General features: G+C 39.1%; 1 protein-coding gene across 3 annotated transcripts in view; it reads left to right on the top strand.

The window, feature by feature from the left end:
• LOC102030467 (chromosome unknown open reading frame, human C9orf135) overlaps window positions 1-26,259 on the top strand; it is a 74,743-nt gene that overhangs the window by 5,246 nt on the left and 43,238 nt on the right. For all 3 annotated transcript variants that reach the window (XR_001234831.1, XR_001234830.1, XM_005388557.2), the window contains exon 2: window positions 18,487-18,595. Coding sequence is in view for 1 of the 3 variants with exons in the window: in XM_005388557.2 (XP_005388614.1) it covers window positions 18,487-18,595 (109 nt within the window). In the remaining 2 variants the exon portion in view is untranslated. The remainder of the gene's footprint in view (window positions 1-18,486; window positions 18,596-26,259) is intronic.

Genomic DNA, 26,259 nt, shown 5'->3' with positions numbered 1-26,259 from the left:
AAAGCCAGCCGGAACTGGATAGGGAGGCCATACAAAAAAAAAAAAAAAAAAAAAAAAAAAAAAAGGGAAACCAAATTAGAGTGTATAAACTTTGAAATGAATGTCATTGGCCATTTTGCTGTTAGTCATTTTGGTCATACATAATTGTTAGCTTTCTATTGACTTATTTTATAATATATTAAAACTTTTATCAACCTTAACATCTATTAGTGACATTGTATTTAATTGATGAACTCCTAATATCTTTGGGTGATCTCTAAACTGAGTGGTTTGATTAATAAGTGACTATACCCATAGATAAAAAATGGTCTGTGACTGGGAGAAATTCTGTTTCTGTAAACATTTGGATCTTTTTTGTTCCGCTTTTCTGGCATGTAATAGAATTCTTTTTGACCTTGCTACATATTTTAAAAATGGTTGGTGTAACAGATCTGATAAAGTAATATAATCTGGATAATTGTTAAAGATTATCTCTGAGCCATTGTCCTCTTGGCTAGAGTGGTAACTAGATAGAGCCATATTCTCCTCCCCACACTTTGGTGTTTCTGACTGATGCCTTTTCTAGAAATTATCTTTCCCTATTCATCCCTGTAGCACATATGGAACCCTATCATCAGATGTTTCTATTAGAAATTCTGAGTTGAGGGAAAATTTTCTCCTGGGATATCTTCCCACTCATTGGAGTAATGGAATAACAAGAACCAGGACAATTTAGTTTAATAAATTCTAATTTATTTAAACTTAATATTGGAAATTCTTTTGTGGAAGGCTAGCTCTTACATTCATTCATTCATTCCTTCATTCATTCATTCACTGATTGTCATTTTTTTCATAGCCAAATTGACATCTGGCAACAAATGATAATTTAAAGCAAAAAAAAAAAAAAAAAGCCCAAATTCATTCAGATCTCCATGGAGACAGTTCCTGCGCTGGTCTCCATGGTGACATTTAGTTTTAAGGACTCAGGTTAATTTTCTGTATTTGTAATTCCAATTACTTTTCTTTCCTACCTGAGCCTTAAGTTAAAGAGCCTGTGTGTTTTATTTTCCCCACCCTACCCTCCACTCTGTAATAGAAAGAAAACTGAGAAAAGGAAAAAAGGAAGAAAATCCAAATGTGGTGATAATTATGGAGTTGGAAACCTCTTAGTTTTAAAGGTTTTTTTTTTTACAAAAAGTAATTTGGGCATGGATAATAAATTTGGATTAATAAAGAGACTATTCAAACTTCTTACCTATTGTTCCTATCTGAACAGGATTCTTTTTTTTTTTTTTTTTTTGTCTTTTTGAGACAGGGACTCCCTATGCAGTTCAGGATGCTCTTGAGCTCACTTTGTAGCCCAGGCTGGTCTTGAACTTGCAGCGATCCTCCTGCCTCAGCCTCCCGAGTGCTGGGATTACAGGAGTGCACCACTACACTCAGTGGATTCATGTGTATTTAAGATATCCCACATTCAGTGGAGAACCGAGTTTCAAGGCATCAGGACACCATTGGTATACTCAGAAAATAGTGTCTGCATTTTCTAAGTTGCTATATAATTCTTCCTGTATTTAATAAGTGATTTTCTTGGGTGCTAATCCAAGAGATATTTAGAGTCCCTCACATCAATGAGGGCCAATTTCAAGTTATGTAAATCTTCACTAACCAGTAATCCCATGTTCCTACAGCTCCACAACACACTCAAGAACTAGGATTAAAAGGCAAAGAAAATAATAAAGCCCTTCTAAGTACATGCTGCAGCCGTCCCTTTGCTGAAGTTTATGAGGGTTTCTCCTTCCAGCAAGCCTGTAACCTTTAATATAGACATAGGCCCTCTGCAGACAGCTCATAAACTTTTATAAACCTCATGCATACTTGAAACACACTTAGTTATTATGGTTTCCATGGACACAGCTTAGGATTTGAACTGGAGGTAAAGGGGCATTTTGGTCAACACCTTAAAGTGAGACCAGCAAGACTCAGGATAAGGAATGAGAACACAGTGAGTGCTCAGTCAGTGTTTATCAAATGAATAAACAAATCAGACGGTAGAAAGAATACAAACGAAAGCCAAAAGGCACTGCATACGAGAAAGACTATAGTAGAATATATTTTTAAAAACCCTGCAGTACACGAGCACAGTATAGCACAAATCCACAATAAACCAGAGTTGGCTTTCATGGCCACGATCCCCATGCAGTCAGACAAGGCTGAAGCACATTGGTCACCTCTGTCACAGAGACTTTGGAAGGGTGTAGTACTTTGGCCTTCCACTTAGAATGGAGGAAGACTTCCAAATGAGCTAAACTGGGACTGTTCCCGGCTGCAGTGCACAACATACCTTTACTGAGTTAATGTAGGGATGATGATATTTATACTTTAAAGGGGTAGTTTTATGTAACTTATGAAAATTCCAAATTATATTATCACATGGGCATTTAATGTGATGTCATAGTAGACTAAGGACATTTCACCACCTCCTGGGTAGCAGAATGCATAATTCGTATACTCCTCAGACACATATATAACATGAATTTTCTAAAACTGATCCTTACACCTTTTCAGCTCTTGGTTAGTAGAGAGAAATGCAAACATCCCGATTTAACTTATCTCTCATGTCTTTGAGTTTAAACAACTTGTTTTAGGCTAAAATAGAGCAATGCCCACTCTTTCCGAGTTCTTCCTCCTACCCATTCTCCTTCCTCCAGTGCCATCTGTGTGCGTGAGGGACTGAGGTTACGTGGTATTTGGTAGTGAGGGGCTGAGGACTCCAGATCTATGTGTGGGTGCCATTGCGTCTCTCCTGGTCTCACTGCTGCCCCTGCTTCGGCTGACATTGGGGATAATTTGGTTGGTTTGTTGAGGACCTGATGTCTCTGCCTGTAGAGCCAGTTCCACCTTGGCTCTAGCTAGTATTGGAGATCCCTGTGAGTCTCACCCTCCTTCATCCTCTGACTTAGACTAGTCAGCTTACAGCTACCGTGGTAGGAACACCCCAGCCCTCAACGTGGTGGATGCAGCTGGCCCTCTGACAGTCAACTTAGCTTCCTTCTAAGTATCATCGTGGGAGGTATGCTTTGATCTGCCTGGATGAATTTTCTCCTGTCGGCCTGAGATACGTCAGAAGCCCCATTTTCACTTTCTACAGTATCCTTCCTCAGAGGATGACTTATAAGGTCACCCTTTTGGGGTGTACCTGGGAACCTATGGTTATTGTTGTTAACAGAAGCTTAAGGAATTAGAAGACCTCTTATTTCTCAACACCACTGACTTTCAAGAAAACATATCTCTTTTTTTTTTTCCGGTACCGGGAATCCAACTCACCACCTTGCACTTGCCAGGCAGGCGCTGTGCCACTGAGCTAAATCCCCAGCCCCTTTTTTTCTTTTTTTTTTGGTTAAGAAAACATATCTCACTCAGGACTCAAAAATTTAATTTTCTCAGTCAAAAGTTCATCAGTCATGCTTTATTTTGCTTCATATTTCTGGTGAAATGGCCCTAATTCTTCCCAAGGCAAATGTGGATGCCTTTGATTTACTAGAGCAAAGCTTATTTTAAAAAGAGTTCAGCAAAGTATAAAGACTAATACGGTTGATCATAAGCACATTAGAAGCAAATTTTAAAACAAGTATTACTGGAGCTTTTGTTCAGTTAAAAATATGTTTCTGGATGCATTGAAAAAAGACTGAATGGATATTCTCACAAAACACAAAACATTTACTGTTGGGTAGTGAATTACAAGACAGCGTGTCTGGTTTTCCTCTTTGCTGCTTCTACATTTTCCATAAAGAATATAATTATTTTCATAATAAGAATAAAGTAAAATTGCCTAGAATTTTTTTAAAATTTTATTTTTAAGAGAAAAAAGTAAAACAAAATTTCAAAATGAGATAATAGGAGAGTAACAATGGTTAATACATTGCATATTGTTATCTTTAAATTAGTTACTCAGAGTACAAGATATAGGCATTTAATTGTTCAAACAATATTAGCACAAACCTTTCTTTTCAATAAACTAAGAGAAATTAGTACTATAATGATCTTAACAATTTGTGTGTTTATATATATATATTTTTTTTTTTCTTTACCCTTCCTTCTTTTCTCCTTTCCCCTGTCCTAGTTTCTCTTTTCTTTTGAACAGTTCCTTTCCATTTCCCAATATGTATTGTACATTTTGTATCTTATTTACTCTTTCAGCTTCTCACACCAGGGAGACAATCCAATGTTTAAACGTGTGCGTCTGGTTTATTTCACTTATGAGTATGGTCTCAAGTTGTATCCATTTACCTATAAAAGTTTCAAATTTATCCTTCTTTATGGCTGAGTCATTTTCTATAGCTTTTCCCTAAAGCAAATTCTCTAAATGATCAGAATGTAGATACGATACTTCCCTTCTTTCTGAGTCTGACTCACTCAAAATGGCTTATTATGAGTCTTTTAAAAATATCTTTTTAATTGCTAGTTTATGTTGGGTAAAAAAGATAATGCTATGCACATTCATTTGGTTTAGCCACTGTTTCATTCTTGACTGTGTTCTATAATGGTAGATCCTACGCCCTGGTTATTTTTAATCTAGTTTTATGTTTTTATTCTTCAATATACACACATTACCCATGAATGCTTTGAATGGAATAGTTTTTTAGGGGGAAGCACTTCTTTTCTGTTTTTTTCTTTTTTAAATAAAAACCAGGAGACCCTGTTTCCTTTTTCTCTGACTACACTTTTATTTCAATGCTATTCTCTTTCATGAAATTCCAAATTAATGCTATTTTAGAAAAGCAATGGTTATAGGATAGTGGTGCTATGACCTTTGTATGAAGGCTTGCTCAGCTTAAAGGCATTTATGAAAATAAAACAGTTTTGAAAGGCATAGAACACAGAACAGGCATTTCTCCTTGTGCTCAATTTGGTTAGGAATGATCGTTTCTATATACAGGGATTCTGCTTTCAGTTAACCCTCTACCCTATGATCAGCTCCTGGCGGGGATGTGGGGCCACCAGAACCCCTCTTCGTCACAGCACATTATACTTCCTCCTCTCAGGTGGTCTCAATCACTTTTATTTTTTAAAACCACACTTTCCATATCTCACTGATGATCTCTTTGTAAAGTGTTGTGGTTGGGGAGGGAGCTGAGAAGAACATGGGGTGGGGATCAGTGATGAGGTCAATAGACACCCAGATACCCAAGCTGAAAGCTCAGGACTTTTTATAGCACCAGAACTATTGCTGAACAAGCTACTCTGAGTTCCTATGGGAACCCACCAGCATTGGTGCCCTTTTTGTGTGTATACCAGCCAGAGCTCTTGATTACAAATCACAAACACTCAGCTTGGACTAATCTAAGTAAACTGAATGAAGTAATTTTTGATATTCATAAGTGAATGATTGATTACCAGATAAGGGCATAGGAACAACTGGACCTTCCGAACAACTGGAATAAGAGATGCAGGTGCTGCCAGGTCTCACTTTGTTTCTATCATCTCCCCTTTACATGTTTGCTTCGTCTTATTGTGGAAGACTGTGGGAAATATGATCGCTGCAGTTGAAATATATACCTTAGATCTTCATCCCATGGGCAAAGTTTGGCTGTAAGGTATATTCAGTTTCAAATTTAAAAATGTCAGGTAGATCTTGGGCCAAGTGTCTGTTTGGGGACATCTGACTGGTCAAAATCAAATGAAAACATGGAGCCCCTTCTATAACAATGGAGCAGGATGGCCATACTCAGGAGAAAGAGGTGCTGGGCTGGTGATCTAGACAGCTACTCTTCCTAGGGGAGGGATTCCAAATGCTAAACTCTCAGTATTATAGTAAAAGTTTAGGCTATAACCTATGAATAGGTTAGGGATTTCTTACATTTTTTGGTGTTATTTTGACTTTCAACACCTCTTTCCCTGCCAATTTACACATGCTCAGTGCTGGTTTTAAAGTTGGCCTTAAATCTATTTGTTTTTTTCTTTTTTGCTTGTTTTTGGTTTTTGTTTTTCTGTTTTTTTCTTCTGGGCCCGGGAATCGAACCCATGACCTTGCGCTAACCAGGCAGGCGCTGTGCCGCTGAGCTAAATCCCCAGCCCCTAGTTGGCCTTAAATCTAATGGGCATAAAAAAGAAATCTTATGTAGAATAGGTGAGCATATATTTGTGGTACACTGAGTTACAAGTAAACCTGAATATTGCGTTATCATTTTTTATAAACACTGATCCTTTATTGCTCTGTTTGCTTTATTTCATTTTGAAATATAATTACTTTTAAATTATTATGAGTCACAGTGTATATTCTATTCATTTTGATGAAACTCAGTTTTGATGCATTAACAAAGGTAATTGTCAGAAATACGAATTTCTTTGGCAAAATATTAGATCTCTAATCAAATTGTTTTAAATTCAGTTAAATGAAAGAATAAATATAATGTTATTTATTTATTTATTGCAAAATGAGTTTTATTGAGAACAATTTGGCCTCCTTTTGTAGAAAGTGAGAGGAAGAGTGTTTTGAAACTAAAAATGTAAGAAAACGTAATAAGTTGCCACGAGTTTTTAAACACTTAGAAAAACTCAATTGCTCAGCCAGAAGCCAGAAACACTATATGAGCTTTAAAATAATTACTAAGGTTTTTCTCCTCATTATCATCTTTGTGGATGAAAAGCTCTACTGTGAATATTTATTAAACATACATTTGCTGGAGGCGAGGGGTAGAGCTCTGTGACAGAGTGTCTGCCTAGCATTTGGTGAGGCCCAAGGTTAAATTCCCAGTACTGAAAAAAAAAGTTTACAATATACTTATTGAGCCATTGCTATGTCTAAGGTACTCTGCTGGTTAGGAACCTCACAGTGACTATTCTCTGTTTTTAGAAGATCAGTGGTTACTGTGAGACTGGAGTGGAGAGGGCTGATTAGATGCTTCCATTGCCGTGATACATGCTGCGATGCATGCCATGGCTAGGCATGGGCAGGGTGCTGTGGAAGCATCAAGGCCTCTTAGGCTAAAGTTTCCTTGCGGAGGTTCATCCAGCCCCTAGGACCCAGAAAGAGAACTAAAGTACGATATATTAGTTTTCAACCCAGGACAGAAGTATCCTTTGCCCAAGAGTCGTTGAAATATAGGTGTGCATTTTTTGTTGCATTGTGACTGGTGTATTGTGATGTAGAGTAAATGATTGTAAGAATGGTGACTCTTATTCCTAGAGGTGGCCATGATAGCGTAATAGCATTTATCCATCTACATGATGCCTAATTTACATATTCATAAACCACAGTCTGATGGGCAGTAAGAGCAGAGCTAGCATGCATCAGAGTCATGGTAATGACTAATGAGCCAGTGTATTAAGGTTAACTACTTTCCAAGTGGCTATTCTCAGTAAAGGTGAGAACAGCACCATCCCTCTTAAATCCACTAATTGATTCAGTCATTGAAGGGCACCCCCTACTCCTCATTGTGTAAGAAACCTGAGCTTTCAGGGCTCAGTGGTTCCTGTTTTCCTTGCAGGGATATTGTCCATAAAGATTAAAATAGTGTCACTTTCCACACAGATCTTGAAAAAGTGTTTTGTGTGAATTATTTTAAAAATTTAGCCTGCCTTTTTTTGCCTGGATTTTTAATTAGGGTTTCTTGTATGTTAAACAATCTTATAATAAGTATAAGTAATTAGGAAGGGCTACCTCTGGTTGGTTTATGTTATCTTTTTCATTGTGTCATACTCCTGCCCTTGCAACACTGACAAAAAAAACTGTCAAATGTTCTGCTAGATATCTGGATACAAATTTGAATTTTCTTTCACTATAAAATCACGAGGGCCTAATACTATCTTGGGGGAAAATTCTGCTTTTTGATAACTTTATTTCCTTCTTAGGAATAGTGTATTTAGAGTTTTTGTTTCTACTGGGCAAATTTTGATAATTTTTTTTCTCAGAAAGTTATATACGTCATCTAGCTTTACAAATGTACTTGCATGGAGCTATGTACAGAAGTCCTTAATGTTTTTAATGTTTTCTTCTATTTTAATAGTTACAGTCTCCTGTCTTTTATAACAATTTTTAAACTATAACTCGTGTATCATATAAATCACCCCTTTAAAGTATAAAAGTCAATAGGTTTTAGTACAGTCACAGAATTGTGCATTCATCATCACAATCAATTTTAGAACAGTTTCTTTATCCTCCTATATAAATCCTGTACCTTTTAGCTTTTGCCCCGAAACTCTTCAAATTTTTAACTCTTTTTTTTTTTTGTATTTTTGAGACAGGTTTCACTATGCAGTTCAGGTTGGCCTTGAATTCATTTTGTAGCCCAGGCTGGCCTTGAATTTGCAGTAATCCTCCTGCCTCAGCTTCCTGAGTGCTGGGATTATAGGCGTGCACCACCACATTTGCCTTCAAATCTTTAAGTCTTAAACCATAGACAACTATTTTCTCTCTCTGTGGATTTGCCTATTGGGACATTTCATGTAAGTGGAATTATACAATATAATGTTTTTTGTGACAGCATGTTTTTAAAGTTCATCCATGTTGTAGCATTCCTCAGTATTTAGTTTCCTTTTATTGCTTGATAATATTCTATTATATGGATATTATATTCACCTTGTTAGTCTCTTTTTGCTCTTTTTCTTGATTTACTAGATAGTAATTTATCTGTATTGTTTAGTTACACTTTTTTTCTTTATCTTCTGCTTTATAACTCATTTAATTTTTTTTGGCATTCTGAGATCTTCTGGCTTGCTTGTCTTTTGACTAGGTTTTTGAATATGAAGTTTCATTTATTTATTTTCCTTGACTTATATTCAGGAATATAAATACTACTTAAAGTTTAAAATTTTTTTCTGTACACTAGCTGTATCCTATGGATTATTATACCCAGTGTGTCTTTTGTATTTTTGAATTCAGCAATTTAACTTGGCATTGATTTGACTTGACCTGTTTGATAAAGTGTTCACATATTTCCTGATTGAAGAAAGAGCTTTTAAAATGTTATGCATTTCTAGTTTTGTTGCAGGTGATCAGAGAATGTATTGAAATATATTTTCTTAATTTTATGAACGTTCCATGTGCACTTGGTGCTGTACTCTTCAGGCAGGTCTGTCTTCCCATTTGCACACTAAGCTCATCCATTTGCAAGGAAAATGACCCAAATTTCATGCAGTCACAGTAAAAAGTCTAGGATTAGATCATTGTTCATGGCATAGTTTCTTTACTAAGTCTAGCTGTGGTTCTTTTTAGAGCAAAAGTAAATATTTCCAATGCCATAAATTTATATAATCCTAATTTTCCTTTTCTTTGTGAAAATCAGCAAATTATTTTTTGAATTGATTCTATTTCTTAAATACTAGGGGAAAAAATACCGCCAGGAACAATTCACATAGAGAACTAACAGTTTTCTGATCTCTTTTCCACTATCACTAGGTACATCGTTTGACTTCTCACTTATTGTGACTAGTGAATGTTTGACTGTTCTAGTTCCCATTCTTTTCTATCTGGCTTTGCGCCAATGCCATATATTTTAGATTTTTGTTACACCAGCACTTGCTCCATTTCTAGTATAAATTTCTTTGTTAGCCTAGGTGAGGCTTAATCTGTGATAATAAACAACCCTCCAGATTTCATTTTCTTTTTTTTATGTTTTGTTTTTTTTTCCGGTACCAGGAATTGAACTCATGACATTGCGCTTGCCAGGCAGGTGCTGTGCCGCTGAGCTAAATCCCCAGCTCCAGCCCTCCAGATTTCAGTAGCATATCACATAAAGGTTTATTTCTGATTCTCACAATGTCTTGAGGGTTTTTTGGTAGGGAATGGGTACTCCTCCACACAGGTATTCTGGAACTCAGGCAGACTGAGACCCACCATCAGTGTTATGATTTGATGTCCCACTCAAAACTCACATGGAGCTTAACTGCCATTGTGATGGTACTGGTACATGGTACCTGTAAGAGGTACAGGGTCATGAGAGCTTTAGCCTCATGAATGTCATTGTATTGGATGTGGGTTAGTTATCAAAGCCACAGGAAGAGTGTCATAATCAGATGCTGGCACCTTGATACTGCGCTTCATACTCGGATAACATTCTCTATTATTGTAGGAAATAAATTTCTTTTGTTTACAAACTACCCACCCTGTGGTATTCTGTTATAGATTCAGAAAACAGACTATGATAATCATCTAGAAAATAATCTCTTGTTCTGGCAGGAGGAAAAAAAGAGTTAAAAACTGCTGAAGAGTTTTATTCTTTCAGGCCAGAAATGATGCATATAATCTCTGCTCATATTTTTTATTGGCCAGAACTAGTCAAATGGCCTATTAAGTACAAGATCTGAGAATGTTACCTTCCTGTATTCCTGGAAAATAAGGAGAAGTGGTATTGATGAATATAATGTCTACCACAGATGGAATCTTTTCTTGTAAACTCTCCTCCTAAAGTGGCCTCTAGGCTATTCTTTGTCCCCCTAGCCCTAATGTCTTTAAACTTCTTTTTCTTTAAGTGAAAGGTTCTTTTTATTAGTATATGTTTGCAGTACATAATGATTACATTCATCCTGGGGAGGTGGTACATGTACAGAACACATTTTAATTTTTTCTCATCCTCTTTCCCACTCCTCTCTTCTCCTTCCTTCCATTTCTTGTTTGCCTTCCCACTTATAAAAGATCTATTTCCCTGTTTCATACTGTATACCTTTTATATTGCTCTTTGATTTATTTATACTATATAACAATTGACCAAGCATGATGTTTGGCAGATATCCTAGAGAGCACTTGGTGTTTTGCGGTTCTGCTTACCCCTCTGTTACAATAGTTGGCCTGGAAATTTCCCACTGGTTTTGAGCACTTAAGTGCTTTTAATGTTTTGCAATGTTAAGGCATATATTTTACCTATCATTTTTCATTGTTGTTGGTCCAAGTGTTTATCTGCACACACAGGAAGTGTGATTTGGTCAGCTGGCATGCTGACAGTTCCGACCTCTGGCAGTCTATTGAGCCTTCTCACCAGAGCCTTGTCTGTACTTCTTCTACTTGTCATTCACTGGATCCTGGCTGCTTTCTATAGCCTTTGCACAGTATATAATCGGGGGATTATAACTTCTGGTTTTGCCAAAAATTTACTTTGACCTTAATTTTTCCATTTCTTTTGCTGCTTTTTAATGACTTCTTGAAAGAAAAGGAGACAAATGTGCATTGGTATAGCTGTGTTTACCATCAAAGTCTTAACTCTAGATTCTATGTATGAAGTGAAGGTTATGCATTTGTTTCTAAGGTAAATAAAGTGAATTGTTCTGAAACCAAATAACCTTGGATTATCTACTCAATGTGTACAACTCATGAGATCACAGAAATGCACATTAAAATAGCATTAAACTCATATAACACAATCTTTTGATATTATTCTAGGGTAATAGTAAGACTATACAGATGGGCACTTATACAGGCAATCAGGTGTTTGTGCACTTTTGTTTTGAGGCATGGAGGGGCAACTGATTTCCAAGCCAACACATGCCAGATAAGCTGTCAGAGTGTTCTTCTGACTATGCATAGCACACTTTGAAAAACTCTCTTTAGTTCCATCCTTCTACCACCCAGGGTCTTTAGCTGTCCATAGGAGTGCAAATTCAAAGAAACCCTACAAAGTGCTCTAGAATTGGAAGATTCCAGAAATCCACTGTCTAAACATAAGGGAACAGAACATCCATCCTTAGGTATCACAGAGCAGTGCTGGTCGTCACCCTTCCTGGCGGACTTGGTACCTTATTTCCTTTGAGGATGTCCCAGGTGGGATAATCAATTGCAGTGTCAATCTATTTAATACGTGTCCCTTCCACTGTTTTCAAAGTCATGTGTTAACCAGAATGACAATTTTATTTTCTTCTGATATTTTGCATATGGCCTCCTGCTTTTGAAGGTTTTCAATAAAGAACATTCATAATAGTGATAGGTATTATTTACATGCCACTCAATAAATGGTGCATGAAGAAAATGATTTGTCTTTATTTATTTGTTTCCTTTTAGATGCAGTTTAGGCTTTATTATGGCTTGTGTCTAGATGTCCTCCTAGAGCCTCATGTTGTCATAGGTGGGGCTTTTTCAGAGATGATCTGATCTAGAGTGTGTGAGGCTAGAAATGATTCACTGTGTGTGATGTTAGGCTCAAGAGCACTAGGATTAAGGGTGTGAGTGCTACCCATTCTGAGTAGCCTACGTAAGACAAAAGGGTCAGAAAGACACTGTTAAGGTAACTTGTTTGCTTGCTTTTGCTGTCTTCTGCTTGCTATGAACTGGCTCTGCTCTGCATATCTGCCATACCACCCTTCCATGGAGCCAGCAGATTATGAACTGAAACCTCTACAAACTGTGAGCTAAATAAACCTTTCCTCCCTTAACTTTAGGCACTGGGTGTTTTGTCTCAGCAATGAGATAAGTAGCTAAGACAGGCCTTGGATTTTGTGATTTCGTGGTACAGATGCACAAGTTACTGCATGAGACACATTGAAAAACAAAGTCCTTCATAAGTCTGAAATGTCACTGTTTCTCACAAGAATGTAAGATTTCCTTTATGATACTGCAAAATATCTCAAGTCTTCATTTGTCACTTTGATGGATGTGCTACCAAATAACACTACCTTTGCATGTAAATCTTCTGCCCATGAAATCTTTAAAGAGGACTGTCAAACATTTCCTCGCAGTATTTGCTTCTATTGATATTATACTTCTAATATGTTTGGAATGTAGGTGATTCTCAAGGGTAATTTTCTTTTAAAGTTTTAGATAGCACATGATTATAAAGCCTAATAGAAAAGGTATCTTTTTCTCCTCTTTTGCACTACATTTACATCAGAAAATACAATAGCTGACAGCACAGTTGTGAGCTACATTAATAATTTTAAAATTTAAAGTTAATATATTCTGCCATCTGGAGCCTTAACTAAACATTTTTAACGTCTTTGAAATCTGCAAAGGAAATCTGTCTCTTGTCAAATAACCAGAAGCTAGGATTCAGCTCAGAATCCCATTGTTCTCATGTCAGATATTGCTCAGATTCAAACCCCTTTGCAGTCTGTGTTATGCATATGTATACTGAGAGTTTTCCCATTCAGCAAGTAGACTTATAATTCCTCTGGAGACAGTTTGGTGTTGCAAAGAACAGGCTTCTCCATGCATAATCACTCCTTCTTTATGTGTGATTTTGCGGGCTGAGCCAGGATACTCTTCATTTTTACAGACACATTTGAAAACCTCTGCTTTCAGCATGTATGTTAAGGTGACAGTAACAAAGTACAGAACTAGTCAATCAATCAATCAATCAATCAATCAAGAAAAATTGAAACAGCATTTGCAATGTGTCAGACTATGCTAGTCATGAAGTTCACATAGATAAATAATAAATAATCCTTCTGTCTAAGAAACTCGTGGTCAAAGTAGATACATTAATGGATAAGTATAAAATGTGAAAGGTGGGACAGTGATAAAGGTGTTGGTTTCTCTGCAAACCCCCACTTTGCTTCATCCACATAAACATGGAACCACTGACACCCACAATGTAACTTGTCCCCATTCTAGTGAGGAGATTCCCATGGCCTAATCCCACTGGGTCCTGCACAGGGAGCTGGGCCCTCCTGGCACAGGACTGTCTGGGGATGCTGTGGGTTACTGTTTGGCATACAAGCCTGGTCTCAAGATTGTTCAGTCCTGAAACTCACTTCAGAAATATATTTACTTAAAGAGGGCTTGCAGACCTGAGTTCATGTGGAATTACCCAGCTCTCATGGAGGAACTCCCGGTCTACAAACTGATTCAACAGATCTCTGTAACATGTCATGACTTAAAATGACACGTGTTAAGCCTGGGATGAGAGAGACAGAGAATTTGAGGTCTGTGGGCTCAGAATACTGGGTGCCCAGAGGGTGGCTGTGACCTGTGTACCAACTCTGCATGTTGTGCGCTTATCCAGAATGAGACCTACTTGTGGTGGTCTCTGCCTTCCTGGACGTACCCTGAACTCTCTTAAAACCATTCCAAATAACATTGTTGACTACAGGATCAGGTGTCCAAACTCCTTTTAATAGTTTTCAGCTTGGATTCTGTCCCATCAGCCCTCTCCCTAGTCCTGATTCTAGTCATAGTATTAAAACACACAATTACAGCTAATTTAATTTAAAGGTTGAATGGGCTTTCATCTGTAACTCTGGAAGCAGGCAGTATCTCTTTCTGAGAAATAGAGTCAGTATTCCACTGAACCAAGTAAAGAAAATTGGCTTTATAGGTAGAAAAAGGTGGAAGAAAGCAGAAACAAAGAACCAAAAGTGGATTGGTCATTTCAAGTTGCTTTCCTTGTGGAGTTAAGATAGAGGGGGCTTCCCTACCACACAGACTCAAGTGGACTGAGGTTTTTGAAAACCGTGTTTTTAGAAAACAGGCCCCTTTCAAAGCTCATTTGGGTTACATAGCACTTAGCACAAGCGACTCCATTCTGGTTTGCCAGGTGTGCTGGCACCTGGGCAGAAAGGAATGGACGCCCATATGCTATGTTTAACAATTGGTGTATCATTTCTTAAACAGAAGGATAGAAAAGACATATTTCATCTACTGGTAATTAAAGATGTCTCACATAAAGCAGTCTCATAAAGACGTAGCCATAGCATTCTGCTCCTTCCTTATGGAGTTAAAACAGAGGGCATGTGTCCTCAGCAGAGCAAGGTCCTCAGCAGAAGCAAGGCTGTTTCTTAAGGAAAATTCTAGCACCACTGGCAAGAAACCCGGTGGCTGTTCCTTGTGGCAAGATGATCAGCTTGCACCTGCCTGTCTGACCTCAGAGGCCCAGTGCTTCCCTCAGTCAGCAACACAAAATACCTTTATTCAAGAGCCTCAGGCCTTGAAATCAGTGTTGATCAGATCCTGTTAAGTGTGAGTCTGGATGAATTAATATCTACAAAAGACTGTGAGCTTGACTAGGGCTAGTCAGCTATGGTTTTTCCTATTATTCCAAAATAAAACAGGATGTCTGATGACCAGGTAACATATTTTTCATATTGCCAAATTATTGAGTTTGAAGGACTATAAGATTTTTTTTTTAGTAAATTTTGATGTCAGAGCTCTTATTAAAGGTGGTAGATGATTATTTTGAATGTTCTTATCAAAACAGTTGGAAACTTTATATTGGCCCCAGCCATTTTAGGGGAGAAATTTGGTTGTTTCATGAAGCACTCAGGTTTGGAACTACAGACCTAAGAACCCGGATGCACTTATTCTGTAGAGCTTTCTCAACCTCATTATCACATTTGGAGCTGGATACCTTTCTTGTGGGTGGCTTCCTGTGCTTTGCAAGGTGATTAGCAGCATCACTGACAGCTACTGGCAGGAATCTACCCTTCCCAGATGCCAGGACTGAAAATGTCTCTAAGTATTACTAGATGTCTGTCGGTCTGCAGGAGTTCAAATTGGTCTCCTCCCCAAACATGGTGGATGACTGATAGTCTACAGCAATATTTTTCAGATTGTAGACTCAACCCATTAATGTCTGTAAACTAAATTTAGGGGGCCAATCGCAGCATTTTAGAAGTTAAATGCATGAGAAAAATGGTATTTTCGATACATGGTGCTGAGAAATTTGGATATCCACATGCTGAAGAATGAAACTAGACCTCTGTTTCACAAATTCCAAAGATCAACTCCAAATACGTCAAAGGTGTATATGCAACACCAGAAACTATGAAACTAATTGAAGAAGATGTAGGGGAAATGCTTCAGCACATTGAAATGGGCAGAGATTGCTTAAATAAGACCTCAGAAGCACAGGCAACAAAACCAATAATAGATAATGGGACTTGTCAAACTGAAAGGTTTCTGCACAGCAAAGGAAACAACAGAGTAGAGAGGAGATGTACAGAAGGGGAGAAAATATTTTCAAACTTTGCCTCTGACACGGATTTAGTATTCAGAATATGTATGTTATGGTTTATATCTGAAATGGCTCCCAGATGTCATGTGTATTTGGAGAGTGACTGCATCGCGGGGATCTCATACCTGGCTTGCTGCTAGGAAGTGGGGCCTTCTTGGAGGGATCCCCTGGGGTGCAACCTGAAAGGGTGTACTCTCATGCCCAGCTCCTCCCTTGTCTCTCTGGCTCCTGGCTGCCATCGGTTGAGCATCTTTTCCTCCGCTGTACCCATCTGCCGTTCTCTTTCTGTCTTAGGGGCAGCATGTCACGGATTGAAACTATGAGCCAAAATAATCCTCTTCTCCCTTAAATTGTGGGTGTCAGATATCGTGTCCAGGGATCAGTGAGTGACTCTGACAGTGAGAAACTCAAGAAACTCAATAGCTTCTGAGAAGCACACAGTAGGCTGAGGCAGGAGGATTGAGAATTTGAGGCTAGTCTGGGCTGCATAAGGAGACCTTGTCTCAAAAAACCGAAAACCAAAACCAAACCAAACCGAAGCAAATCAGACCAGACCAGACATAACAAAACATTTCAACAGGAAAAAGAAAAACCCACTAACCTCCCCAATAGCTCTTTTAAAAATGGCAATAGACCTAAACAGATGTTTCTCAAAAGAAGACATACAAATGTGTAAGAAATGTATGAAGCAATGCTCAGCATCTTCGATGGATCCATGATGGAAGACCACTGGGGAATGAGGATGCTTCTGTTGAAGCAGGCAAGAAGCAACAATGACAGTGGCCAGGGGTATAGCTCAGTGGCATAAGCACTTACCTGCCTGTCTGATCTCAGAGAGTCTCCTTATGTAGACCCCTGGCAAGCCTGAGGTCATGAGTTCGATTCCCGTTACCAAAAAAAAAAAAAAAAGCAACAATGACAGCATAGGTGGATTCTTGGTGTCATGGTACCACAAACCCCTTTAGGGCTGGAAGAAACCCTGAAATGAGCAAGATTAAAGTCCCCCCGCCAGGCAAATAGGGCTTGGAGGAAAAATTAAGTTCAATTATAAAAAATAAAGTATAAATTGATATAACCAACTTGATTAGTATTTACTCTACATAAGCATTTGTGATGCTTTATAGTATATGAAGGGTCTTTCCCTTTATTTTGTTTTATTATTTTTTGTCTTTTTGAGACAAGGTCTCACTATGCAGATCAGGTTGGCCTTGAGCTGACTTTATAGCAGAGGCTGGCCTCAAACTTGCCATGATCCTCCTGCCTCAGCCTCCTGAGTGCTAGGATTACAGGTATGCACCACCACGCCTGGCTATTTCCCTTTATTTTAAAAGCTTAAGTAATATGAAAATGTTAGGATGTATTGTTATTACTTCTCTAATCATTTTAGGGAAAATGGAAACAAAGAAAAGCTCAACTATATTCAAGCCATAGCAGTAGATCCTTGAACATATTTGCTGAATGAACAAAAGGATGGATAGAATCTTGGATACTTGAGTGTCTCTTACACAGTCCTAGCCTTAATAGAGGCCTCTTCTGAGAAATGGTTGGTCTCAGCTTCCTTTATTTCACTTAGGAAAACAGCTACTTCTATTGCCAGCCACAATAGCCCATTTTCATTCCTTATCCCCAAATCCCTCCTTTTAAAAATTACTCCTACAGACTCTTTTAGCCAAGATATTTAAAGTATTTTTTCCTTTTTCATCTATATTTCTAACAAATGTTTTTTAAACTTATGTTTAACTGTCAGCTTCCCCTAGATGATCTTTAGAAGCAGTGAGCATTGGTTGTAAATCAATATGAACAAATACTTTGCTAGCTCATTCTGAAAAAAATTGTAATTAAAATTCACGGTAGAGAGAATTTCTAAAGTGGCAAGTTGCCTTTCTAAGATATTACCATGTCTTATTTTAGATTTACTGTCAACAACTAATATACATTATTAAATAAGATTCAGTTCAATGGAGTTACTGAATAATTACTGTGTTGGATAAGTTGTACTTCTGCAATATTATTAGTTTTATCACATAAGTTGCTTTTAGATAGTAGCCTTGGCATTACCTGAAAAGAGATGGAATATGTTTTACTTCTCACAAATTCAACAAATTTGTAATGAACACCGTGCCACAAATACGGTAAGTCTTCCTTGGATGTGTCTTAGTGATTTTTCTCTTTGCTGAGACAAAATACCCAATACCCACAAGAGAGGAAAGGTTTATTTAGCTCACAGTTTGTAGAGGTTTCAGTCCATAATCGGCTGGCTCCAAGGCAGGGTGACGAGGCAGAGGGGCATCGAGAATAGAAATAGTCCACAGTGAGCAGGCAGAGACAAGAGACAAGACAAGCCTCTTTCTGTCCCTTATATTGCATCGAGGCTATGGGATTAGCATGGTAACAAACCAATCGGTGGACTGATTTAGTAATCACTCACTTTAATTCCAGCACCTTTAATCCCGACGTTGCACCATGAATCAGTCACACTTACTAGATTTAGCCACCTCTGAAAAAGTCCCACCTTTGCAGGAGACTTTAGGGGGACATCTAGACACAAGCCATAATAAGATGATTTTTAAAATTTAAAAGCAATGCACGATAAATAAAATTCATCCCTTAACAGACACTTAATTTTTTTCAGGCATCATAACAGAGAAGCTTTTCCCAAAGATTATGATATAGAGGGTCCTGAGAAAGTGAAAAAACTGTGTAATTCAACATACTGGCGACTTGGAACTGATGAACCTCCAGTAAGTAGTTGCTGAAAAATACTAACGTCTTTGTCATAATGAAACATGAAAAAGTAAGGTGAGGAGCATTTTTCAGCATCGTACTCCTCGTTAGCTAGATTACTTACGTAGGCAGATGACCTAGCCACTCCGTGCTTCAGCACATTTACCTATGCAGTGCATCTACTTCATAAGGTTATTGGGGGAATTAAATAAAGCAAGTGCTTAACATAGTGTCTGGCTATATTATTTATCTTTTTGCCAAATGTTACGATTTGGGTCTGTATCTCCCAAAAGGCAAATAGGGTTGAGGGCTTGGTTGCTGACGGCCTTATGGGAAGTGATTGGAGGATGAGACCTTCAGTGTCATCAGTAGAAGATTGATGAGATCATAATTTGATGACTTTACTGGGGCATGCTGGAAATGAGACAAAGAGCCTATGTGAAGGGCGCATAACCTTGGGGACTGTGTTTGCTTAATGACCCCTTTCTCTCAGTCTCTCTCTTTTCTCTGTTTCCTGGCTGCTATGTACGGGTCTGTTGGGTTCTTGCTGTACCCTGGGAAAGAATGGTGGTGAGAATGAGGGAAAAATAGACAAGAGGCAAAAAGCTGGGGTCAGGCGGAGGTCCTCTCTCTCCTGAGTGGAGAAGGGGAACTGACCAAGAACAGCAGAGCATTTATTTATATATTTATTTATTTATGAAGTTGATTAATCTCAGTCTCCCTGCCTAGTAATCAGTTAACAAGCTACAAGGGCTTGTTTATGTGCTTCAAGGAGCTCCTGTGTTCTTGGACTGGCTTAGTCCTGCATGTGTGATTACTGTCCAGTTTTAGCCGCTCCCAACGGTGAGCAGCTTTCCTTTGCCACGACCTTCTGCCATGAAAGCAATGGAGCCAACTTACTATCAGCTGAAACCTCTGACACCATAAGCCAAAATGAGTTGTTTATGTCCCAAAGTTTTTATCTCGGACATTTTGTCACAGTGATGGGTAGCTGACTAATACAGTCAGCATAATGAGATACCTGCCATGGGTGTTCTGAAGTAAAGAGAGGTTTATCCTGGCTCACAGACCTGGAGGTTCAAGTCCAAACTCAGGTGACTCCATTAGTTTAGGGCTCTGGTGAGGTTGGCATCCTATTGTGAGAATGCATGTCAGTGAGAGGTCACATTCTGAGCCAGGAAGCAGAGAGGCATTGGGAGACTGGGGCTCCATAGCCCCTTTTGAGAACATATCCCTAATGGCCTAGTGGCACCCCTGAATGACTTCATAACTCCCACTAGGACATACTTCTTAAAGGTCATGAGTAGTTCCCAATAATGCCACCCTGGGGGCCAAACCTTTAATGTATGGAATTTTGGGGGACATTCAACATCCAAACTGGCATATAGCAAGCACTCAAGAAATTTTTACTATGGCAGTGTTGTTGCTGCTGCAGTAGCAGCTTGCTACAGGTCTTGTTTAGTCTCCACAGTAACCCATGGTAGGTATTATCATCAATCTTCTACAGGGAGGAAAGAGAGTCCTAGAAATTAACAAATTTACTCAAAGTCACACAGCTGGGGAATGGATTGAAATTTGAACTTGAGTCTTTTGTTCTTGTCTCAAGAACAAAACACTCAAGTGGAGTGTCAAGAAATTAAAACGTGCTATTAATATTCTGATAACATTTGTGTGACCCAGTTACAAAATGAATATGCATTACATTCTAGTTTCTGTGTGAATTACTGTGTGTGAGTTACAATATGTCTGCTTTGGTATCTGTCCAGTAAACATGAGGCAGGAGCTCAACTTCTAAAAGACTAGCAAATTGTGTTCTACAATGTCAGAGGCTTTGGGGCTAGATGAAGACGCAGTTCAGCCTGGGCAGGTGGATTTGGGGCCTGAAGAGCTGCTTAGGACAATGATGGATGTGAATGTGATGAGAAGACTAGTTTGTATCATATTCTGCCCCCACAAGCTAGGCAGATACATATTTCTATACTGGAAATTGTTCTGGAAGGATATGTGTTCTTCAGAGTAATAGCAACGGATTATCTCACCGTGGCAGTGCAATTTCTTCCCTTTCTATTCTCTCCTTGGGCAGAGAATAATAAGAACAGCCTGAAAAATAGATTTATTATAAAGTTACAGAAGCTTCGATATAGAATGAATAAACTTACAGAAACCAAGGCAGCTTTAAAGCAAGGTATTTCTCATTGCATCTCTGTTCATCAATTTTTTTAATCAGTGTCAAAAATACCTGAGAAAATCAACTCTAAAAGGAAAGATTTCTTCTGGCTCACAGTTTCAGAGTTTCAGGTTTGTGGAGAGCAGGAACATCGTGGTGGAAGGCAGAGTCCAGGAGAGCTGCTCATCTTATAGCAGCCAGGAAGAAGAAAAGAGAAAAGGAGCCAGAAAGGAGGTGATGGGGGATCAGATACAGTTCCCTGTATTAGTTAGGACTCACTTAAGGAACAGATTTATCTAAAAAGCATGATTATACAGAGGATTTGCTAGGTAGGCCTACAAGACTAGAGGCAGAAGAGTCTCAATGGCTGCCAGATCAGCAGTGGAAAAATGCAAAATGCAAAAATGCAAAAATGTCTGCCACTGGAGAGCTGGAGGATTCTGTGGAAGATTGAGGCCCTGGAGCTCGCTACAGAGTCTGGTGCTAGTCTGTGCTGGAAGGCGGAAGGGTCTCTGTTGGGAGGTACAAGAGTCTGCACTGGAAGCCTGAAGGAACTGGAGACAAACTTCCAAAGGCAATGGCAAAGATTGGAGGTCATCCCAAGAAAAAAGGACAACTTCTTCCTTCTTTCCCTTTTTATTCAGTTCAGGCTACAAGCCTATTGGTTAGTACCACCCACATCTGGCACCAGCCAGTGCCAATGTCTTCTCTCTTCAGTTTGCATTCTACATGTCAGTCATCCACAGACACACTCTGGGCTTTACTAACTGCTAGGGTTCTTACTCCTTTGTGTATTACAGTGTAGGGTCACTCATCCCCACAATTTACTCTCTTCAACGAGGCCCCATCTCCTATTGCCATTACCTCCCAATAATGACATCAGATTATTATCCCATCAATGGATTAAACCACTTGATGAAGTTAGAGCCCTGGTGATCTACTCACTTTCCAGAAAGCCCATCAGCTAGCAACCCAGCCTTCATCACATAAGTTTTGGAGGACATTTCAAATTCAAACTGTAACAACAGCCCTTTCTTTTTCTTTCTTTCTTTCTTTCTTTCTTTCTTTCTTTCTTTCTTTCTTTCTTTCTTTCTTTCTTTCTTTCTCTCTCTCTCTCTCTCTTTCTTTTTTTCTTTCCTTCTCTCTCTCTCCCTCTGTCTCCCTCTCTCTCACTTTCTTTTGTCTGCCCTCAGATTTTTCCCTTGCCTTACAGCCTTGTTCTGAGCAGCAATCTGAGGTTTCTCAGTTTCCACCCACTCCTCGTCCTTTGCACCAAGCTGCCCTGTTGGTCCTTTGCTAGCATATGGGTGGAGCTGTTGAGTCTGATGCTCAACTCAGTCAGTAATCACCTTACTCCACTCTCCCGGAACCCATGCTTTTTTAGCATGACTGTGACTGGAACAAGAGAGTTGGGCAACACAAGCATTGCTTGGCATGTACTTAGCGTCTTTCACCTTTAAAAGACTTTTACTTTTGATTTCAAAATGGTCTCTCTGGATGGTAGGAAAAAGTGAGGTAAAATGAAATTAAGGTGTAGGACCCTCAAACATTTCTTCCCCTAGATTCTATGCACTATAGTGGTCAAGTCTGAGGTTTAACAGAAGATGTATAATAATGTTTGCCTTCTCTATGTCTTTTTGTTGATGGCCATAGCAATTCTGTCCTTCCTACCAGCTTTAGAGTATCAGTTAGGAAGGAAATCCACTGAAGTGTTTTTATTTTTGATGAAAATGTTATTCTCATATTTTAATAAGTTACATTTTTCTCTATTAGACTTTTTATGTATAAAGTATTTCTCCACCCATATTTGTGTTTATTCTTCACAAAAGACCATCAAGCTGGCAAGAAAGATATTATTAATGTAGCTCTACAACTAGATTTCCAGATGATATGTGATTCAGTCAAGTTTCCAAGAATACAGGGAAGGAAGGGATATGCGTACAGGGCCTATAGGCCCTCATGTAATGAGTGGATAAATCCCTTTTTCTGTGGTCACAGAGTTGTGATAGAGACTTAAAAGACTATTTAAAGATGCTCCTGATCATTGGCAGGAACCACACAGAAACCATAAAGCAAATTACCGGACTACCTAGATAAAACCTGCTGAGAGATTATAAACTAAGTTAAATTAGTACTAGTAGTTATATTCCTGAAGACTAGGGACTGAAGAATCAGAAGACTTAGTTGTGGGAGGCATGTGCCTTCTTTTGCAGTTGAGAGGAGATTCAGGGGAGTCACTCAGATTAATATGTGTGTCCTGAAATTTAGAGAACATATGGTCCTGGTAAACAGTATATGCCTGAGAAACTAAACATGACCGGCCATGCCTGATGCGGCAGAACAGAAGGAGAAAGGGAGTGAGCTATCCCTGGAAAATGTATAGCAGAGGCCACCCATTTATGAGCGGGAGTTACCTGTGGGAGCAATAGGGAGAAATCCTCTGGAGCCCTCTTGAAAAGTTTGCCAGGAGTGGGGGTGCAAAGAGACCCTGAGCTAAGGACCTATCAGATACCCAAAGCTTAGGAAGAGTAGTTATATCAGCTAGCAGGAGAAACTTTGCAGCTTCTAGTCAGCCTCAGTTGAAGATCCTCAGTAAGAGAATGCCTGAAAGCAGTTGAAAAGTCCTCTAGGAGAGGAGGAATTGATTTTGAAGGTTCTCCAAGCCCACAGTACGAATGCAGGCCCAGAGAGTAAGGGGCATGCAACACTAAGCCTTTACACCTGCTCTCTGTCAGCGAGACTGAGGAGGAATCCATTAGCAGAAAAGTGAAGCAGCAGAGGACCCAGTGATGAGCAAAATTCTAGTCCTGGGCCCAAGGCAGAGCTGAGTTGGGAAAAGAGGAAGCTTACACGTAATAGACTAAGTGATATGATTTCACTGCACTGGGAACTTTCAAAAGTGGGATGAGATCCTTGAGATTTTATTGGCTCAGAAATGCGATGAGACTGACCTAAAATTTCCATCAAGTGAAGGAGAGAACTAGCTGTGCCCATGGGATGAAAGGTGTAACTTGATCTAAATAAAGTTGCTCTGTGATTGCATCTTATTGCGGAAATAAGGTAATTCAGTAATACATTTACATTAAGGGTGCCTCATTTCATCCTCTGAGCAACTCAACTGCCTTGCATATATGGAGAAACTGAGACCCAGTGAAGCTTAATACTTAAGATCAAACAGCTAGAAAGTATATTAAAAATTACAATCCATGTTTATCCTCTGGCACTAAAGCCTAAGATCTTAAATACTTCTGCAGACTACCTCTTGGAGTGTCAACTTGCACAAGAGCCAGTCCAGTGGTTTTTTAAATCCCTCTGTGCTGCATCCTAATTACTGCTTTGTCTGGCTTGGGTAGAGTATATCTCACTGTGTATGTTTGGGCTTTGGTTTCTTGCCCCTTAACTCCTTCCTTAAATCAAGGAAACATTTTTCCTGTTTCCTTGAATTATACCCACACATGTGGCTGGCTAGCCTTTCCATCTGTTTCCCTTCCTGAACATCTTCTTAGCAGTTTTGGTATTTGTAAGATTGCTGCTGAGTGGATGCTGCTTATGACCACTAGCAGTCCTCTCTAGCTGATTCAAAGTCTTCTTGCTCTTATTTTGCTACTGGGGCTAATGTGAGCATCATTTATTTGTAACAGCATTTAGAATGGGGCTCTCTTTATCTATATTTGGCTAAGGTTCAAAAGGCCAAGTACAAAAACAATAATTTCAAAAGCCACAGCTAAGTATTAGGTCACTTATGTAAAATCTCCAAATAAAATAGTGCTGTTAGGTCCCCACTTACATGAAGAATATAAGAGAACTGAAATGCAAGCAGCCAGAAGAAGAATTTGAGAGTGCAGGAAAGTACGTTGCTCTAAGTCTTATCTGCAAAGCTCTTGGGTTCTTAGTGAAATTATAGACACCAGGCTCCATCAATCTAGCTGAAGAAGCAGAGTGGAGAGAGGAAGCCGCCTCTGGCAGCTACCTGTCTGACAGGTTGGAGCCAGATGTATGAGTACTGGAGCCCAGATGTGGCTCTTGTGGCTCAGGTGTGGGCCATGGTGAAAAGAAAGAACATGAAGTCATTTCAGAGACAACCCTTGTGTTGTATGGGAAAAGGACTGGCTGGAATTCAAGGGGTAGAGGTTGGAAATTTAAGTCCAGCTAGAGGCATCCTACATCTTGGGATGTGCCATGGAAGGTTCTAAAATCTACCACAGCATATCAAGAAAGTGAGTTCTCAATTTCTTTCACTGCCAGGGAGGGTCAAACATAGCACGCGTACAGGAAATCCAGACAAGATTCTATTCTATTGTCCCTGCATTAAATTCTCTCCCCTTCCTCATATCCCCACACCCGCAAAGAAGGGGAATAAGGAAGAATTCCAAGAGAGACAGTTGGCAAGCCAACTGTGTCCCCATTTCCACTATGGTAGTCTAAACAAAAATGAGCCCAAGCCATGAGACATGAACATGGTCACATTGTTATTATATAAGACTAGGCATTTGACTTCTCTCAGTGAGACTCTTGAGACAGAAACAGCAAGAAAATTTTCCTATTATCTGAGAATAAGCAGAAAAGTCCTGGGACTTCTTTTATCTTTCATTAAAGAACGTGAGAAAGGGCCAGCCTGCCAATGGCTGAGGGTGTGCCGTGATGAGGAAGAATAGGTTTGCTTTCTTACTGTACCTGCTGAACAGTCCTATGTGTTCAAAGAGCCAATTACGCATTTACATTTCAGTAGCCCATTTTTATTATACCTTTTGATTCCCTTTCTTTATTTTAGTTTTCTTCAAGTCACTTGAATTACTGGACATATTTCAGTCTTATTTAGTTGTTAATTGTCTCCCACTACTAAGATACAAGCTCCACCAAAGTAGAGACTAAAGTCTGTTTTGTTCCCTGTTATATGCCCAGTTCCTAGAATCAGTGGATACTCAATAAATATTTATAGAAGGAAGGAAAGGGGGAAGGAAGGAAGAAGGGAAAGAAGGAAGGAAAGAAAGGAGGGAAGGAGTGAGGTGAGAGGAGAAGAGGAATGGAGAAAGGAAAGAAGGAGGGTTAAACAGATGGCTGGACAAAGTTCAACAAATATTTATTGAAGCTCTATTTTTTTTGAGAGACAGAATCTCACTTTGTAGTGCAGGCTGTCCTTGAACTTGCAGTGATCCTCCTGCCCTTGCCTCACAAGTGCTGGGATTATAAGTGTGCATCACCATACCCAGCTAGAGGCTCTATTATTTTGCCAGATATTATGCTAAGTTCTAGGGTAATAATTTAAAACAACATTCTTGTAATTAGAAAACTACAGGTTCATTGGGAGAAATGGAGACTTACAGCCACAGGGTAAATGCTGTGATGATAAGGGTGAGGGGGTATAAGGAATACCTGAACTGAAGTGCGTCGGGAGGAGGTTCAGAGATGGCTTCTTTTGGAACTGCTGAGCTGAATCTTAAAGGAACAATCTTTAATCCTTGGCAGAATCTGGAAACATACCACTCATGTTTTGCCAGTGAGATAATTGGGTTC

This window comes from Chinchilla lanigera, unplaced genomic scaffold (genome assembly GCF_000276665.1).
Source record: "Chinchilla lanigera isolate Chin_1 unplaced genomic scaffold, ChiLan1.0 scaffold00033, whole genome shotgun sequence".
Classification (NCBI taxonomy): Eukaryota; Metazoa; Chordata; class Mammalia; order Rodentia; family Chinchillidae; genus Chinchilla; species Chinchilla lanigera.
This window is presented reverse-complemented; position numbering and strand designations above follow the sequence as displayed.